The sequence below is a fragment of the Gambusia affinis genome, linkage group LG08, assembly GCF_019740435.1.
Source record: "Gambusia affinis linkage group LG08, SWU_Gaff_1.0, whole genome shotgun sequence".
NCBI classification, from domain to species: domain Eukaryota; kingdom Metazoa; phylum Chordata; class Actinopteri; order Cyprinodontiformes; family Poeciliidae; genus Gambusia; species Gambusia affinis.
In genome coordinates, this window is record NC_057875.1 from 10435705 (window position 1) to 10452153 (window position 16449).

The 16449-nt window shown below is 38.0% G+C and overlaps 1 protein-coding gene across 14 annotated transcripts in view; it reads right to left on the bottom strand.

Moving 5' to 3' along the window:
* mef2aa (myocyte enhancer factor 2aa) overlaps nt 1–16449 on the bottom strand; it is a 75926-nt gene that overhangs the window by 4092 nt on the left and 55385 nt on the right. For 3 of the 14 annotated variants that reach the window (XM_044124174.1, XM_044124176.1, XM_044124175.1), the window contains 8 exons: nt 16194–16325; nt 15990–16124; nt 13880–14102; nt 11721–11780; nt 5183–5367; nt 3190–3213; nt 438–567; nt 142–265 (listed from right to left, as the gene is read on the bottom strand). In XM_044124174.1, coding sequence (XP_043980109.1) covers nt 142–265; nt 438–567; nt 3190–3213; nt 5183–5367; nt 11721–11780; nt 13880–14102; nt 15990–16124; nt 16194–16325 — 1013 coding nt within the window. The remainder of the gene's footprint in view (nt 1–141; nt 266–437; nt 568–3189; nt 3214–5182; nt 5368–11720; nt 11781–13879; nt 14103–15989; nt 16125–16193; nt 16326–16449) is intronic. The other 11 variants (XM_044124180.1, XM_044124181.1, XM_044124178.1 and 8 more) reach the window with 11 other exon arrangements.

Here is a 16449-nt window from a genome sequence, read left to right on the forward strand (position 1 = left end):
AAAAATAAAAATAAAAAACGGTGTTTAAAACCAGGAATATGTAAGTGAATGATTCAGAATGATATCACAGAGCACCGTGGGTGTTGCTTTTATGCGAGGGTGTCTGTAGAGCGTGCCTTTGTTTGCAAGTGTGTTACTTACACCAAAGAATTAAGAGCTGCCTGGCCTAGTTGATGCTGTTGCCATGCAGACATGGAGCCCAGAGAGAGGCCGGGAGAGCTGAAGCCCTGCAGGGAGGAGATATCCGCACTGCTCAGCGAGTACTCTGTTAAAACAAAAGCAGTCACACACTCACAAACTGAGAATTAACTCACATTTCACCTTCATAACTGTGTGCTAGCAAGAAAATAGCAGGAACAAGGAACGTGAACAACAAGCAGTCCCAGCTGAGGGGGCTGCTTTCGGTGTAGGGATGAGGGCAGAAGGTGCAGACTCACCAGCAGGATTGTAGGCGGTGGGCATGCCTGAGTAGACCAAGCCCTGTGGGGGCAAGCTGGGGGTGGTAACAGACACAACAGGAGTGGCAAGCGGCTGGGTGGACTGGGAACTGCTTATCCTCTGGGTGTTCTGTAGGACACAAAAGCAAGACAGAGAAAATAAATCCAACAAATATACCAGTCCAAATCCAGAAACAAAACCCTCTGAGCATCCTCTCATCACAGACATGAAAAAGTAATTGAAAATATTATTTTTTTCCTTAATTTTACACTGGACATTATCCACCACAAGGTGGCAGTGAAGCTGTGTAAGTTAGCAAAATATATAACAGTATTTTAAATTGCACAGTAAAAACCTCCAAGTCATAATCAGCAAATGTCCATCTCAGTAAATTATAACAGAAAATACAATGTAATTCAGTGATTAACTTTATAAAGTGAACATTTAGAATTGGATAAATTCAGCTCACACAAAAAGACATATTTAAAGTGTTGTTGTTTTTTAATTTTATTTTGATGATTAAGGGACACAGTTAATAAATTCCAAAAATAAGATTCACAGAAAATTATGATATTATGTAAGACGAGTAGAAACAGAAATTTCATAAACATACTACTGCACAGTATGTTTATGTAAGGTGAAGTACTGTATGTGGACACAGTATTTGGTCAGGGCTTCTTTTGCATAAATTACTGGATTAATGCAGTGTGGTATGGAAGCTGCCTGTGTCCCATCTGAGGTGTAAATATCTTTTTTTAAGCGAAGGTAGCTTTAATAATAACTTCAACTATTGTTCAGTTTTGGTCTCTCATTCTCCTTTTGATTGTTACAAAAAGGAGAGTGAGACTTTGATTCAAGTCAGGCCATTTTGCTGGCTATTCAAACACAATGATACAATGAAAACTAACCAAGTTATCAGAACTTCTGGCATTATGTGGAGAGATGCCAAGCCCTGCTGGAGAACCAAATCAGCATCTCCAGAAAGCTAGTCAGCAGGTGGAAGCATGAAGCGCTCCAAAAGTTCCTGCATGCATTCACTCACGAATTTATAAAACACACCAGTAGATAACACGACTCTCAAAATCTTCACTGACTGTGAAAATGTGGAATCTATGCCACTCAATTGATATGCCAGATTCTGGGAACTTGATTTCAAAATGAAATGTTATATTTACTTTCACCTGAAAAGATGACTTGATTTACCAACCAACAGCCAAGTCCTTTTTTTCTTTGGCTCAGGTAAGAAAAAAAAATTCTGATGTTGACACTGGTTCTGTGGTAGTTTAACACAAGTGATGTTACTGTTGCAGTCAAAGCTCTGAATACTTCCGTGTGCATTAGCTTCTGAAGTTATGCCTCCAGGTGCAGCACACACTCTGTAAATCTCCCCCAAACTACTAAACAGGCTTTATGTCAAAACATTTTCAAGGCTCCAGTTATCCCTATTGCATTTGCATGTTTTCTACCACATTTTTCCTTCCTCTAAACTTTCCATTAGTATTATTGGACATAGCACTCTGTGGGCTGTCAACTTTACTAGCAATACAGCTTCAGCTGCATCAGTCAGTTTAATGAACCTATACAATGTTTTTACTTTTTAAATTGAATTACTGAAATAACTTAACTTATGATTTTTCTTAAAATTGAAATGTTCCTGTAAAATCTAAAAGTTTAGTCTAAAAAGCACATGTGCAAATGTATTCACTACATACATCACATTTATAAATTCCCCGTAAAAACCACCTTTTCTTATTATAGTTCCATCCATCCATCTATCCATTTTCTGTTCACCCTTGTCCCTAATGAGGTTGGGAGGGTTTCTTATTATAGTTTTTTCCTCTAATATGTCAAACATGAGGGTAAATCCTAATGTTTAAAATAGTGAATTGGGATAGAGAAAACTCTCAAGATTCACTCTAAGTTCAATCAAATACACATTCAGAGCGCGGAAAGTCAGCGCAAGACAACAGATCGCTTTTACACTCACATAACACCCGAATGAGATGTTGCAAGAGGATAACGCAAATGACACATTTCAATTCCCAGAGTGACGCACAGAGGAGCTGCGGTGGTTTTTCAGTGTAGTGGCTGGCATGCATCCACACAAACACACCTACACAGCTCGGTGCGGTCATGCAGTGAGCTTTGCTGTGAGCTACAAAATGCACACACGGCCTAATAATCAAAATCAGACACGCTGCAGTTTTTAAAACAATGCTATGACAAACCCTCTGTGTGTAATATAACAAACATATGCGCAGCTGCCAACGGTTATGTTTGAAGCCGGATTGCATCATAAAGTTGATGGCTTCCTTGAATTGTTCCAACACTATCCGGCCAGATGACTTCACCAAACCCCAAGTATCTCACAGAATGATTTCATTTCGGATGATGTAATCTTCTCTCCCTCGGAAAAAGAATATATGATTTATGTTTTTCTCATTGCTCTTCAATTGTTAGACATCAAACCATGACTGTAATATAGCAGAGTGAAAAGGATTAGCATTAGTTCTTCTCTTTCTATCACGCACTCCTGCACACTGAAACTCTTGGAGTAGAGAAGCCGATTTAACAGGCCAAGGCAGTCTTCTTCACAGGCCAAACTTAATGCATGCAGTGACAAAAGCTGTTATCTTTTAAATTTTTTCGAGGAAAAGTGTTTCCTCTTCAGACACTATCTTCAGTTTAGCATGTGATTACTTGAAGCGTGTTAACATTTCAGCCATTTTCCCAGGCATTTGTCAAACTCACCAAATCCATTTCCTCCTCTTCCGACTGCCCTCGACAGAAGGAAAGAAGAGAGTTACGGAAAAGGAGCAGAGTGATCAGGATGGGGTAGAGGTGATAGCTGTCAGGATTTTATTGTAAAAGAGACACAACTGAAAGTAAAATTGCTGATGAGTTGTGCCACCAATGCAAAATCATACGTTTTATGAGCATTTATGAACAGCCGTGCCTTAAAACCTTTAAGCAGAATAAGGAATAACTTATTCTGATACAGGATTCAAACTCAAACTTTTTCCTAATATCAACTAATAATCATCCTAAACTACAGATAGTTTTGTTTTTTTCTTTTTTTCCTGTTCACCCTGACTCCTCTCTGAGCCTGGAAGTAGAAACAAAAAAAACCCATCTTCCATCTTTCCTTTGCTGTGGGACACAGTGTGAACAGGCCAGGGCTCCTAATACTCATCCTCAATCAATAGCTGTGGGAAGACACGACAAGGGCGACAAGATATTATCTGGCTCACACCCTGGGCCCATGATTAAGTCTTCATCTACACTCTGTCACACTGAGATGTGATTAATTTAATACCATTATGGCCTAATGACAAGCTGTCTGCAGACCTGCCACGGTAGCCACCTTCCACCGCCTCTACAGCTCAGGCAAGACTGAAGCAACCTCCAGACTGAACCTGTTTCAGATCTCAAATAATATGTCCTGTCTGCTCTTGATGCATCCGAGGAGCAAGACTGTTCCGTCACAGGAACAGTTCTCCGCTACTGAAGCACTTGCAACATGTCAGCTTTTAGATAATACTTCACCCCTCTATTCTACTTAACAGTACCTTTGAAAACTACTCATACCACTGAGACCTTAATTCATAGAAACAGCGTTCGTCACCATTACAGCTGGAACTGTCACGAGCATAAATGCGCTCTTATTTAGACCATTACATTATGGCTATGGCTGTATGGCTAAGGTCTTTGTACTGCTGGAAATCCTTTCTTCCAGAATTGCCCTTTTCTATTCCCCACCGTCTTCTCATCAATTCTGACAAGCTTCCTTGTTTTCTGTTAAGAAGAGAACAGAATGCTGCCACTACAAAGTTTTACTATCAGGATGATGTGCTTAAAGTGTTTAAATCTGCCACAGTGTATTGCAAAATTGGTTGGGTGCTCAGAGAATATGTTTTTATGTCAATAGATTGTCTAGTTTGCTATGCTGCTATCTGTTACCTGGCCGGTCAATTTAGGAGGACGGCCAAGTCTTGGAAGGTTTGCAGCCATGTCAAATATGTTCAATCTTTGGATAATAAATTAGACAGTGCTGCTTGAGATGTGCAAATATTAAAATATCCACTGATATTGTTTTAATAATTATTCTATGGCTTTAAATTCCCCACAACTTTACTGTTGACCTGGTTTGTTTCTTGGTCTTTATTGGGCATTTGGTTAATTAATGTTTATTAATAAACCTTTAAAGAGAAGCTGCATTTATTCAGAGATTACATTATAAACAAGTGTGGCTTCTGAAGCCAATTGTGACTTTATTTAAAGGTAACAGACTCTAGGGAACTGAATATAAATGCATGCCAGCCATTTTAAAATTTTCATTGTAAATGTTTTGAAAAGTATGACTCATTTTCCTTCCGCTTCATAATTATGCAGCACTTAGTGTTTGCCCATGAATAACATTGCAAAGCCCTGTATGAACCTAGAATTAATTTCTATGGGGTTATGACATGTTTACGACATAAGGCTGAAGGAATCTTAAAGGAAGGTTTCCTAAAGTGCAAAAAGTTGATTTCACAAAGAACGTTGTTGTAGAAAGTTTAATGGAGATAAGCAAAGTCCTAAATGAGGTGATGATCTCACTTGCAAACCATGATGTGCTGCAATGATAACACCACAGACATGTGCAGGGAAATTCTGCACATGCTTCTGCTATGAAAGTTTTCATGCAGCCTCTCAGTTTCTCGGGCAGATGAAATTGGTGTGTGGCAGTGTGCTCTTTACTCACCAGTGGGGGCATCATCCCTTTGCTCGATGGAGGGATAACAACCCTCAGGTCTGGCTTGCGGCTCCCCATTCCCATGTTCCCTCCAGGAGGCGGTGGAGACTTGGTAGGCATGACTTTACCCAGGCCGTTGCCGCTAGGCGTGCTGAGGAGGCTCGGCGAGCCCCTGGGGTTTACGAAGCCGTTCCCTGCAGAGACACATGGCAACAGAAACGCATCATCAAACCAGAGGGCTGTGACTGACAACACTCCCGGCCATATGAGAAACCTCTCACGCCGTCTTGTTCCGCAGCTCGCGTGCAGCATGCGGCGTTAAGTGTTTCCAACCCTCTGGGAAGTTTTAATCGACTCGGATAATTATCCTGCGCATTTACAAAAATAAAATGTCCATTTCAAAACTGATGAGCCTTTAATTTTTTATTGTGAATGATTACATCAAAGGCAAGTCTTTGCATCTTGGGGATGAAGTGCAGTTCACTGGCAAATGTACTGTGACCACTAAAAAGACACAACTGGGTCTATAACGGTTGAATAAATGTTTTGCTATGTGGTTTTGTCATGCAAACAACAGAAAAAGTGCAAGACTTGTGTCTTAATGTTTGCACCTTGGTGATCGTAGTCATTAGTCATTTCCTTTATTATTTTTTTATCTATATAACATAAATTCACACCTTTTTTTCAAAACTCTTTTTCCGTTGCACAAATACTAAACTCTTAAAATTGAAGAATTTTGTCATTGGGTAGAAACCAATACTATTTAAGTATTTTTTTTTTTTTTTTTAGAGTTTCAGTTCTTAAGAACTTTGTTTCATTTCATAAGGTGCATCTTTAATTAACAAAACTGTCTGAAACATGAACGTGACTTTGAGTTTCCCTGTTACAAGGACTCACTGTCCAAATGTGTCAAATAGTAGCAATGCTGTGAAAAGTCTACATCTGCTTAATTTAATCTGTTGACATGTTTTAGCACGTCTTATAAAAAAAATAAAAAATCTTGTTCCTGTTTTGCAAACCTACAATACTTTAACTTTGTTGTTAAAGTGCCGAATACTATACGACTCCTCTGAACAAGATCTGCAGTTCTCTAATGGAACCCAGGCACCCAGCTGCTGGGAAAACTGAAACAAAGCAGAAGTCATATATCAAGTGCACTTGGATTTTAAAGGCATTGTGCTTTTAATGTCTGAGTGAAATTTGTCTTTGCAACCAAAGAAATGTGGTTTTATTTCTGAAAACGATGAAAACAAAAAGAAAAAAAAATCACATTATTTAGCAAAACGTCTACAGATCATTAACACTTCAACAAGTTGCAGACTTGTCCATTGTCTTCAGCGGACAGAAACACAGAGTGTGTACACGACAAAGAGGCTCGGGCGTAAAATACATAATGGAACAATGGCCCCCGCTGACTGTAGATAAGGAGAGCAACAATTCATGGCCAAATAAACAGTTATGAAGCCTACAATAGTATCTCACAGCTGAATCAACAGTGTGTACAAGCAGCTATCGCCATCAGCTCTGGCTTTGATCACACACAAGACTTGGCTGCTGCTACAAGAAAACAGTGTTTACAGAATTAGCAGGGTAAATGTCCAAGGCTCCAAAAATAGCAAGCCTGATTAAAAACAGCCAGGATGTCATTTTGTGGGAATGAGAAGTTAGTGCAAATAGGATTTCATGTAAAGGAATGGGAGGCAATGTGGCAATTTGGCACGTAAAGACCAATCTGATAACAACTAGGGAGCTGGTATTCAACTCCAGAAGAAGGCTGCACTGAACACAAAACATGAAGTTATTTTTTAAGAGAAAACAGGACAACAGGGATGACAAATAGGCTGTTTTGAGAACAGGCATTTTGACTTACAGGAGGAGGGAGCCACCGTCCCCGTCATTACTGGGTTGTTTGTTTTAGCTCTGGAAACCACGGTACTGTTGTAATTTGTAACATCACTCCCCATATTATAAATGATTCATGCTCAGTAGGCCCGGTTACTCAAGGCTCTTTTTCCAGTGCATTGCAAAATTATTCAAACCAATCAAATTCCTCCACATAGTTGGGGAATACAACTGTATTTTACTTTGTCAGAAAGCTTCTGAAGAACAAAAAACAAAAAAAAAAAAAAACATAAGTCTTGTCAGCCAAAAGCAAAATGCCATGCATGGAAGAAAATTAGACATTAACCTGAACACCCAATTCAAGCACTACATGGTGGTGGCATCATGCTGTGGGGATGTTGTTTTTCAACAAGGAAAACAAATTTTCTCTACAAGTCAAAGTTTGTTTGCAAATAAGAATGGGCAGAAATGTAAGTCACTACATGGACAAAGTGACACCCTAAAACATAGGCAGTTGTTCTGACATTTGAGTCAAGAGGCTACATACAAACTCACTCTATACTTTTTGCATTTTTATTTGGAAAACATTTTTAAAACCGCATGTCCTTGTCATTCCCTTCCACATTTATATGATAATATTTGTTAGTGAACCATACAAGTATTTAAGATGTATAAACACTTTTCCAAGGTCATGTAGCTTTAAATATATAGCACTTTACTAAATCATAAAAGAATTACAGTGTACGTCACAAAAAGATTAACAAGCACGTCAACCAGCTTGCATAGTTGTTTTTTCTTTTTTTTTTTTTTTTTTTTTCCGTTTCAAAGACTTTACTTTGCTACAAAATTAAATGAGAAAACATGGATCAAGCAGGTTACGTCTGTCACTCTCATCTTGACTGGAGCATCTTTATTGTGCAGATAAGAAAAGGAAACAACTATCCAGGTAAAGCAAATATCATTCACTTTTAATAATCTGAAGGAAAACAATTTATTGTTGAGGCTTGTAATAACCATCAACATAATTATAGTACTGCTATTCAACTTTTTATACAACAAAACTGGACATGAACAGTAAAAAGTCAACCAACAAATTCACAAATGCAAGCTTTAATGAGACTCCAGCCTATAAACCAATAGACACAAAAAATCTAATGTACAAAATACCCACAAGAAGTTCTCTGCCTGCTTGATGTGTCTGAGGTGTTTCGGTTGTTTTCATTTGGTGCTTGAATGATGTAAGTTGTTCATCTCCAAAACCAAAATGACAGGATGAATACAATGGTTGTTGTTTTTGTTATTGCATTATTACTAGGATATATTGCCAGGATCAATTATTATCCAAGTCATTTTGGATGTTTGTCTGAACTGACGTCACAACCTGAGGACAGTTTATCACCCGGTCGTCTTTCATTTTATTAACAGACAAACACAAACATTCTGCTGTGTTTTTACAGACTGATTTAGGCTTGAAGTTTCCAATAAGAGCATGTTATCTATGGAATGTGCCCTGACATGTTGGATAAGGACCGAGTAAGATGATTATTTTCAAGCAAACGCAAGACAGGTAACAGGTCTTAACAAACAGCTAAACTACAAAGTCATTTCAGAGCCAAGAGCCATCGGAACAAACCACAATTTAAGATGCAGCTTGTTTCCAGCATCTGCACTCAATCTTAATTATTCAGATTTCACCTGCCTTAAACCCTCTGCTGCTGAAACCTGTCAACACTTAAAGCAGTTTGGTTTATGATCATCGTTCAGAATTATTAACAGGCTATGGAAAAAAGAGAAGGTGGTGGTGGGGTATTACATAAGGCCCTGTGTTTACAAATGAAGCCTTCGGTTTTTATTTTCAAGATCAAGAAAAGAAAACACGGTGAGTTATTGTGCCCAGCAACCCACGTGTGTTTCTGTCAATGAGAAGAAATAATGGAAGCCAATCAAGGACAGCACAAAACAGCTTTCAACTAACATAAGCCATGTACAGATCTTTTATTGTATCTCAGAGGAATAATTCTGGGGTAAAAAAAATGTTGCATCACTCATCAGGATGGAATACATGTTACTCATTCAACTAATCATAGGTGGATAAATCAAAACCCACTACAGAAGAAAATTACTTTCCTAATATAAAGGCAACATCACACAGACCCCACCCTGCTCTTGCATAACTCCATTAGCCAATGTTGAATGATAGTATTTTACAGTGACTGCGGTCAGGGGAGGCAGGTGAGGCAGTGCCTCACCAGCCATCATGGAAAGAAAGAAAATATATAATCATAAAGTAATTTAAATTGTTATATTCATCCGGTGGTTTGTACTAAAAAATATTTATTTTTCATGTAGCTTCACCAATTTCGATTTTTATTTGTTCAAAATCGCTGAATTTTCTTATTTTCCCATTCAAATGCTTGGAAGCGATGCCGGTGAGGCAGCAGCGAGCTCTGCCTCACCTTGGATTGCGCAACCCCTGGCTCTGCGCTGGCTGCTAAGCGGAGAGAGCATGTTGCTGTACGGCGTCAATAAAATGGTTTAAACTAATTTAATATGTGAACTTATTTCCAATAATTTAGCTTATGTATATAATGTACAGTGCTTTTTGTCACCAACTGTGTTTGTGTAACGTGTTTAGATGTAATGGCGATTATAAGCGGCAGAGAACAGGTTCGAGGTGAGGCAGGCAGTTCTCTTGCCTCATGGCAGGGGGCGCTCAAGATCCCAGACGTTCGTCTTGTTCACTCCTCAACTGCCGAGTAAGTGACAGCGAGCTAGGCTAAACGATTCGGGAAGCAAGTCAAGTGCAGCGATAGATTATAATACAGATAGTAATTTTTTTCCTCTCGCTTATCCCGACTTTCGACATGGATGACTACATTACAACACTAAAAAAGTTTTCTCAAGTGGACTTTCAATCGAAGCAGGAGATAATATGTGTGTTTTGTGAGCTACAGTTTGTATGTGTAAGGATGCAGAAGTGAAACATAACCTGTAAACTGCTGTCAATCTATGCATCTATTTGCAAATCTGATTCTGATGACGTCAGTGCCTCACCAGCTATGAACCTCACCGCACGTCACTGGTATTTTAATGTAAAGCTGAACCTAAAACTATAAGTTAAGTTAAATCAATATTAATTTGACTTTCAGAACTATTTAAAATTATAAGTGAAGCACTTCACATAAACTTACATGTGTAAAAAACTCAGAATAAGTGGGATTTAACACAAACATTAAGTGCATTAAATGTGTATTAAATGCAGGTACACATATTTTGTATATATATTTCAAGAGCTTGTACTTCTTCCAGATCAGATAATATGTTCAGTTTAAAGGTACATTGCATGCTATTTGAAATCTTCAATCTCCACCTAAACATTCAGACCAGACGGGGACCAAGCACTTGAGGTTAACTGTATGTGTACAAGTTGTGGACAGAAAGCACGTATTGAGGAATAAAAACTGGTATGCACACCGTTGTGTAGAGTATAGCTTGAAATCAACTTCAAAGAAAAGTTGTTGTGTTTTTAAAGGTGCTGATGAGCCATTATCTCTGCCACAGACAAGAACAACAGATGGCTTATTTCAGAAAATTCAGTAGCAGAAAATAGTTTGCCAATGAATGTGGCCAATAATGCTCACAGTACACAGTACATGTGAGAAACAACACTTGAACACCTAGCAAACAATCCAGCAATTAAAGCAGTAATTACTGAACAAGACGTGCTTGGAAATAAAAAAAATAAATCTTCCTGAGCATTGTCTTCTACAGTTGTGACACCGTTTGAGTAGAAAAGAAATATCACACAATTTGTCTTCCATCTGTCCCTTTTGAAACGCCTCTGCTGTGCTCATGACTGTGACTCGTAAAAAATCAGAAGTATGTCAGGAACGGTCATCTGACATGGGGGCCGGTGCGGTTTGTTCTGCTTGTGGCCTCGACTCCTCTGCAAACATGGTACAAACAACAGCTGCAACATGTTTGCACTTTGCCAAATGCTGACGACAACGACCCCCCTCCTGAGGGACAAGGTCTTGACCCCAATACGGAACCAAAACCTAAAACGATCACACCGTCTTTTGATCAGATTTACTCTTTGAAGCTATTGGCCCAATGTAATAATTCCAAACGGATGACGTCTGTGTCAAACTATTCTTACCGAATGTCATGCTGTTCTATGAGGATATCTTGTGTTTCACCAGCAATTTTGCTGAGTCATAAGGAAATAGTTAACTGCACCTGCCTCAACAACTCACAGAACACATTTCAGCCATGACAGCCTGTCCGGTCATTGTGTACTAAGGACTTAGTGGGATGACATGGCCTAAATAGCTGCAGGGTTATGCTGCACTAGGCATCTTAGCCACCTTCTACAGCCTTATAGGGGCCTCCGGGGGAAGCAGATGCACCTGTTAACAGAGGTCTCCATGCAATGTCAGAAGACAACTAATTGCCGTACCTTTTTGGCGAAACGTTTTAGCACAAAGGAACAAAAACAAAGTGAATTTTATTAATTCTTTAAACATTTTTTTTTTGTTTTGCATGCTATGAAAATATTATTTGGCTAATGGATGATCCATCAGACATGGTGACAAGGGCTTTGAAGCAATCTCAAATAAAACGCATCTACCCAGCCAGTGTGCTAAGCAGGAGGCCTATTGGGCAGAGGAACAGAGAGCTAATGAATCTCTCCAGGAGGACTTACCCGCTGGGCTGGAGCCCGCACCACTTGGCACTGAAAGGTCTGTGGTATCCAGCATGCCACCTAATGAGATGCACAGAGTGGATATGATTAACCATCTGCATCCTTTCTGTAAGCGAGCAGAGCATGTGATGGAGATGCCAGACCAGACGTAAGAATGTCAAGCAGAGCTCATCTTCACAGCACATGAAAGTGTGGTGTCTGTGTCCTCTTGGCAGGGGGGAATTTTAAAATATATGGTAAAGGAGAGCTACATCAGCATGTTGTTTGAGTTTGCATGCCTATAGGAGCTGAATTGATGAGCATAGCATTTTAGTTTTGACAAGACCTCTGTCGAGCATTTAAGTGTGCTTTTGGAAAGCAAATTTTAGATCAGTTTTAAAAAGGAATAGATTCTGTTAAGACTCCAGGTAGTTGATATCTTAGATGTAGTACATAACATTGTATACATTGTGTCTTCACTTAGTGTACATACAGATTAGTTATTCCTGAGGACTGAACCTAATGGGCCATCAAGGAGGGGCAGAGACTAATATGGATTGCTATTACTTTATAAGAACCCAAATCTTTAAAATGTTATAGCGGTCTAGTCAAAAACTTTTTTACAAACATTTAAACTGTTGTAATACGTGAATTAGGTAGTTATTTATACTGCCAATTGTTCATAGAGGAACTGAAGAAAGGAGGTGTTGGTACATGCATTATCTTCCTGTGTAAAATAAATAGACCCTTTTCTGCCAGACTAACTTTGTAAGAAAAGTAAAGCTCTTTTTCAAAAAGCCAAAATATTACAGAGCTCTAACTGAATGCTGTTTAAACACTAGTTTTTAAACTGCATTATTTTTTATGTTTCGGTTTTTATCTTCATTGGAAATTCCTCACCCATTCAGCTTGTTTCAAGTAGGAACAACATTGGTGGTGCATGTCCTCCCAATTGACTTTCTTGTATAAATAATGATAGAGTTCCTTGAAAATAACAGTCCAATACAAACGTGATGTTTGTGAGTAGAATTGCTTTAAGCAAATACAAACCAGCCTTGCTCTTTCCCCCACTTAGACCAGCCATTAGCTTAGACCTCCAGGAACAACTGATATGGATTTATACCAAATGTGAACATCAAAGGAGTTATTATGGGCAGGTAAAATATTAACTTTGTATACATTTCAAATCCAACCTCACTATAAAAATCTCATTAGACGTACTTATCCAGTTTTTGAAACACTTATGAGAGCCATTTTGATTGACTGAGTCAGACAAGTTATAAAAGTAGTAGTTCACCTGACAACATCTTTCCACCAAGCTCATAAAGTAAGCTGTGACGATGGGAATTTTAGAAAGTGAAATATCTACATCTATATCTATATACTACATATAAATGTATAGACATCTACATAGAAAGAGAGATATTTGGCAATATTTTTTCTTACTTTGCTAATTTGTTATGATGTGTAACCGCAGCAACAGGGTAGTTTACAACAAGGAGAAGCTGGTTAACATGGGAAAAGCTGACATAATATTACAACTGAACCAGAAATCCCAGAGAAATTGAAAAGGAGACTTTTTGGAGACAGAGCAGGAGCAAAAAAAGTGAAGAGATATTCAAACCTTCTCTTCAATCCATCATAACGGGAAATGTGATATTGTTAGCTAACAAGATGGATGAACATTTAGCCCTGACAAGAACTCAGCAAGAATATAGGGAATGCAAAGTAATGTGTGTTATTGAGACATATCTATCTATCTATCTATCTATCTATCTATCTATCTATCTATCTATCTATCTATCTATCTATCTATCTATCTATCTATCTATCTATCTATCTATCTATCTATCTATCAAACTGAGATCTATAAAAGAAAATCTGAAAAAAAAAAAAAAAAAAAACCAAGAATATTTTCAATAGTCACGAAGCTATAGCTAACAAATAGTTAGAACCCACTAATTAACACAGCATATGTTATTCATGACACAATCTGGGAATTAAGAGAATTACATTCACTTTTTCCCCAGGCTTTCAGTATTTATACTTCTAATTTAAGAAAGCATTTTATCACTGCCACAGCCAGAATGAGTATTGGAAGTGAAAACCAAAAGCTGAAAACATCTATCGGAAATTGATTTACCACTAAAGAAATATCTTTTTATTTCTTGTTTACTAACCTGCACTTCCTGCACTGGTGGGCCTCTGAGATCCTCCACCAGAGACGACATTCCTGTGCAGGGAGGCCTGTGGAGGGGACAGCATCCCGCTCTCATTCAGCGAAGCTGTTGCTGCTGCCAGGGCCTGGCTGCCCAGATTCCCTCCCGCCTGGTACATGGCATTAGGATTGGACACGGGCACCGCCACATGCATGGAGAAGTTCTGCTGAGGCAACGCCGTGGGCTGGAGCAGGAGACACACAGATAAATATTTACACACAGCAAATACCAAATCCAAGTTCTGATGTGTGGTTGACTGTCAGTTGTCATAGCAACATCAAGACAGTTCCTGCAAAGAGGGGGATTTAAAGAGCTAATAAATTTACAAAGACCAGAAACCTTCCCAAAAATGAATAAAGTAAATGTGCTCCATTAAAACATTTACAATCCTCTGCTAAACATCAATAACAAGGTACAAAGAAGAAACTCAACAAACTGTAGTTATTATTCAAAAATGTATTTGCTTCAAATATTTACTACAAAACATCAAACATTTAAAGATTTATTACTCAAGTAACATATTTCAAATGTGTATTTGTTAGCTCTAATTAACACCTAAAGAAAAAAAAAAAAAAGTTTATTTGACAATTTAAAATGGCTAGTGACAAGAAAGATGCAGAAATGTTGACCTATTATAAGTGCATGTCCATGTAATGCACCATATGCATGCCGTACTTTGCTGGAACCACCATCACTGTGTGTATGAATGGTAAATGACTGATTGTAGTGTAAAGTGCTTTGGAGTCCTCTGACTTAATAAAGTGCTATACAAATGTAGGTTCATTCAACATTTTTAGCAATAACCTTTAGTGTCAATAAATGTCAACTGGACAACTGTCGAAACAGTGAATGTGTAATCAATAACAGAATAAAATAACATATTTCCTATTGGATATGTGTCGTATTCTAAATTCCTCACTATTCATTAGCATCAAGCCTTAATCATCAAAATACCTAGAAATAAATAGGTGCAACATATTACTTTGTGTCTAATTGAATCTCATATATATATAAATATATATATATATAATTGAAATAAAATAACATGTTCAGGATTTTCTCATTTTTGATAAATAAAAAATATGATCTCTTAAATATCATGATCTTTTAAATACAGATGGACTCTCATAAGTCCATGACATACACACACACACACACACACCCACACGCCCACGCACCCACACACAAAAAAACAGACAACACAAACAAAAACAGAAAATACAAAACCAAAGTCATGCATACTGTGACGACTGTGGCATTGCAGCAATCAGCACTTCTGAAGTAGCCTTACCTTTAAAAATAAAAATAAAAACCTCTTTCTTCAGAATGTTTTTGTTTTTCACCACAACAGAAACCAGCTGCAGAGGAGACTATAACGTACAAGAATCACAATTCATTTGCATCGTCTTCCGAAGTGCTGACTTTGCAAAGCCTTGAGTGGAAAACAACAGGTGCATTTCATCGCAGTATCATCCAGTGAGCCGGGTGGGTGCTGACATTAGTTTGTTAATGGCAAAGTAAGAGTCTTTAAATAAAATTAAATAAATGGTCGTTTAGTAAGAAAGAATATGTTCTTGCCCAGTCCTAATATTTTTTTTTATGAAACCATGCCTCTTTTAAGAAAATCACTCAAGAATTTTACTGCTTAATGTTATTCTATAATCTTGATTTGTATTTTTAACTAGCATGCCACTGATATTATAATAGGAGTACTTGGAAAACATATTAATTATTGAAGTATTTATAGCACGTTGTTATGTGTTACAATAGTTAGTGCTCTCTCAAATTTATAGGAACCATCTCCTTGATAATAGGCTGTAATCTGTTTAGCAGAAACATGCAACATTTCATCTGCTAATGAAATGCAATCTGGTAAGGATGTGCCAAAACATCAGCTGCAAAATAAATCAACTGAAGGAAAAAATGCAACCCCATAAAAGGGTATTAGTCTTTAGGAAGTGTAGTTCTGACACAAGTTAACTAGAGAGCAACAAAAGTTAAATAAATAAAAAGGAAAAAAATCCTTTTGTGCCACAAAGCCAAGCAAGAACGTTGCATTTACAGTACTTACGATTTTATGATTTCTCATCATATTATCAAACTCCTCATTAATTTTTTTATACTTTTCTTCTGTGTGAGGAGTGAGGACATATGAGGCATCGGGGTCCGGGCTATCACAACCTCTGTGTTCTTTCTTGTTTAGCGCCTGTGGTGAACATCAACATAAAGACAAAAAATCAACACAAAATAGCAGGAGACAAAAAGAAGTACTTACACCGCAGCGCTTGTACATTAAATCACTGTCTTCGCTTAGTTTGCCGAAATGGTCATCCATGAGGGGGCTGTGCCCGAAACAGTCATCAGCATCAGGACTAGCACAGTCATTTTGGCCTTTGTTTCTCAATTTCTGAAATGAAATTGCACAGTTGAACAAACATAGTATTCAAGATGCTAATGTTGTGTTTTTTTTTTTTGTTTGTTTATTATTTCTCAGTTACGGTGCTGTGCATAGAAAAAAAAATATGGGGCTT